General features: G+C 48.8%; 1 protein-coding gene across 1 annotated transcript in view; it reads right to left on the reverse strand.

Moving 5' to 3' along the window:
- Positions 1-2132, reverse strand: part of LOC129860122 (axoneme-associated protein mst101(1)-like) — a 4071-nt gene extending 1939 nt beyond the window's left edge. Inside the window, exon 1 of the mRNA XM_055930440.1 lies at positions 2080-2132. Within this exon, the coding sequence (XP_055786415.1) occupies positions 2080-2132 (53 nt within the window). The remainder of the gene's footprint in view (positions 1-2079) is intronic.
- Positions 2133-2497: the final 365 nt, after the last annotated feature.

A 2497-nucleotide genomic window follows, 5' to 3' on the forward strand; every position in this document is an offset into this window, starting at 1 on the left:
GATGGCTCTCTCCTGGATGGACTGATGGCTCTCTCCTGGATGACTGATGGCTCTCTCCTGGATGGACTGATGGCTCTCTCCTGGATGACTGATGGCTCTCTCCTGGATGGACTGATGGCTCTCTCCTGGATGACTGATGGCTCTCTCCTGGATGGACTGATGGCTCTCTCCTGGATGGACTGATGGTTCTCTCCTGGATGACTGATGGCTCTCTCCTGGATGACTGATGGCTCTCTCCTGGATGACTGATGGCTCTCTCCTGGATGGACTGATGGCTCTCTCCTGGATGGACTGATGGCTCTCTCCTGGATGGACTGATGGCTCTCTCCTGGATGGACTGATGGCTCTCTCCTGGATGGACTGATGGCTCTCTCCTGGATGGACTGATGGCTCTCTCCTGGATGACTGATGGCTCTCTCCTGGATGACTGATGGCTCTCTCCTGGATGGACTGATGGCTCTCTCCTGGATGACTGATGGCTCTCTCCTGGATGGACTGATGGCTCTCTCCTGGATGACTGATGGCTCTCTCCTGGATGACTGATGGCTCTCTCCTGGATGGACTGATGGCTCTCTCCTGGATGGATTGATGGCTCTCTCCTGGATGGACTGATGGCTCTCTCCTGGATGACTGATGGCTCTCTCCTGGATGGACTGATGGCTCTCTCCTGGATGACTGATGGCTCTCTCCTGGATGGACTGATGGCTCTCTCCTGGATGACTGATGGCTCTCTCCTGGATGGACTGATGGCTCTCTCCTGGATGGACTGATGGTTCTCTCCTGGATGACTGATGGCTCTCTCCTGGATGACTGATGGCTCTCTCCTGGATGACTGATGGCTCTCTCCTGGATGGACTGATGGCTCTCTCCTGGATGGACTGATGGCTCTCTCCTGGATGGACTGATGGCTCTCTCCTGGATGGACTGATGGCTCTCTCCTGGATGGACTGATGGCTCTCTCCTGGATGACTGATGGCTCTCTCCTGGATGGACTGATGGCTCTCTCCTGGATGACTGATGGCTCTCTCCTGGATGGACTGATGGCTCTCTCCTGGATGGACTGATGGTTCTCTCCTGGATGACTGATGGCTCTCTCCTGGATGGACTGATGGATGGATTGATGGATGTTGACCAGCAGCAGTTTGAGAAGGCTGTCTGTTGCTGCTGAGCATCTTCGTCTCAGCAAAGCGCTCAGCAAAGCGCTGGGGTTTATTTATGGACAAGGCAGGTCATGGATTCTCCCATCCATTTTTTGCCATGTTAAAGGTTGTGTGACTGATTTACAGATATAGAAAGGTCTCCTCTGGCCTATGGGGCCTTAGCATGTCTCCCTTTATAGAGATTTGGCTCTACACACGCAAAACACAGCCCCTGTCAAAGTCAGACACTGAATCAATATATCTGAAAACGCCATCAAATGCATAAAGGTTTTGTCTTGTTTTGTCACTGTGTCCCTTGTCCTGCCAGGCCGTATCCTGACGGCCATTCCTACAAGCTTGTAAATCTGTCTTTCTTCGGTTCGTTGGAAGTTCATTCACTGGATGTTCATACTCTTTTGACCTCTGGGAGCACACTTACCAGCTAGCTCACTGCTCTGACCTAACCATAATATATTTAAGCAATAAGGCCCGAAGAGGTGTGCTATATGGCCAATATACCCCTGCATGACACAACGCCGAGTGCCTGGATACAGCCCTTAGCCGTGGTATATTGGCCATAAATCAAAAACCCCTGAGGTGCCTTATTGCTATTATAAACTGGTTACCCAATGTAATTAGAGCAGTAAAAATAAATGTTTTGTCATACCCGTGGTCTACGGTCTGATATACCACGGCTGTCAGCCAATCAGCATTCAGGGCTCGAACCACCCAGTTTATAAAAATATAGCACCATCGGCATCGAGGATAGCACTGTCCAGTGTGCTATTTTCCAAAAATAAGTCCAATTGACCATGTACATTCTTTAATATTTAGAGTCATTCATCATCTGCATATTCAAAAGGCATATTCATACATATTCATGTTTATTGCACTTGGCCTTGCATCTGAAATAAAGGCCAGGCAGTTGTTGAAGTCCCACTTTTCATCCGGTCGACTGCAGACGAAAATGTCGATGATACACTTGGTCTGCATATTTGTGGCTTGGTAAATGGCGTGAGATCAAAGACAGGGGAATATCACAATGGTAATGTTAGTCTCACTTCTGAATAAAAGGTGAGTGGAATAGACTGAACTCCATGGTTGTCTCTAGTTAACACAGACACAAAGTCAAAATTGGCTTTGAGAGGGCTCAATCCATCAATGCTCAGCTAACAGGGACTGGGGCTCTTCTCTCTGCTGGGGAAACTATGCCCTCCTGGAGACACACTGGGAAGAACAACAGTTAGACCAATGTGCTCCTAAGTCTGTCCTTTCTTTCTTTCCCTCTTTCTTTCTCTCTTTTCTCATGTATGTCTTTCTCTTGCTCCTTCTTAACTGAGATGTTTGATGTTCAAGTG

Source organism: Salvelinus fontinalis, chromosome 7 (assembly GCF_029448725.1).
Source record: "Salvelinus fontinalis isolate EN_2023a chromosome 7, ASM2944872v1, whole genome shotgun sequence".
In the NCBI taxonomy this organism is placed as follows: domain Eukaryota; kingdom Metazoa; phylum Chordata; class Actinopteri; order Salmoniformes; family Salmonidae; genus Salvelinus; species Salvelinus fontinalis.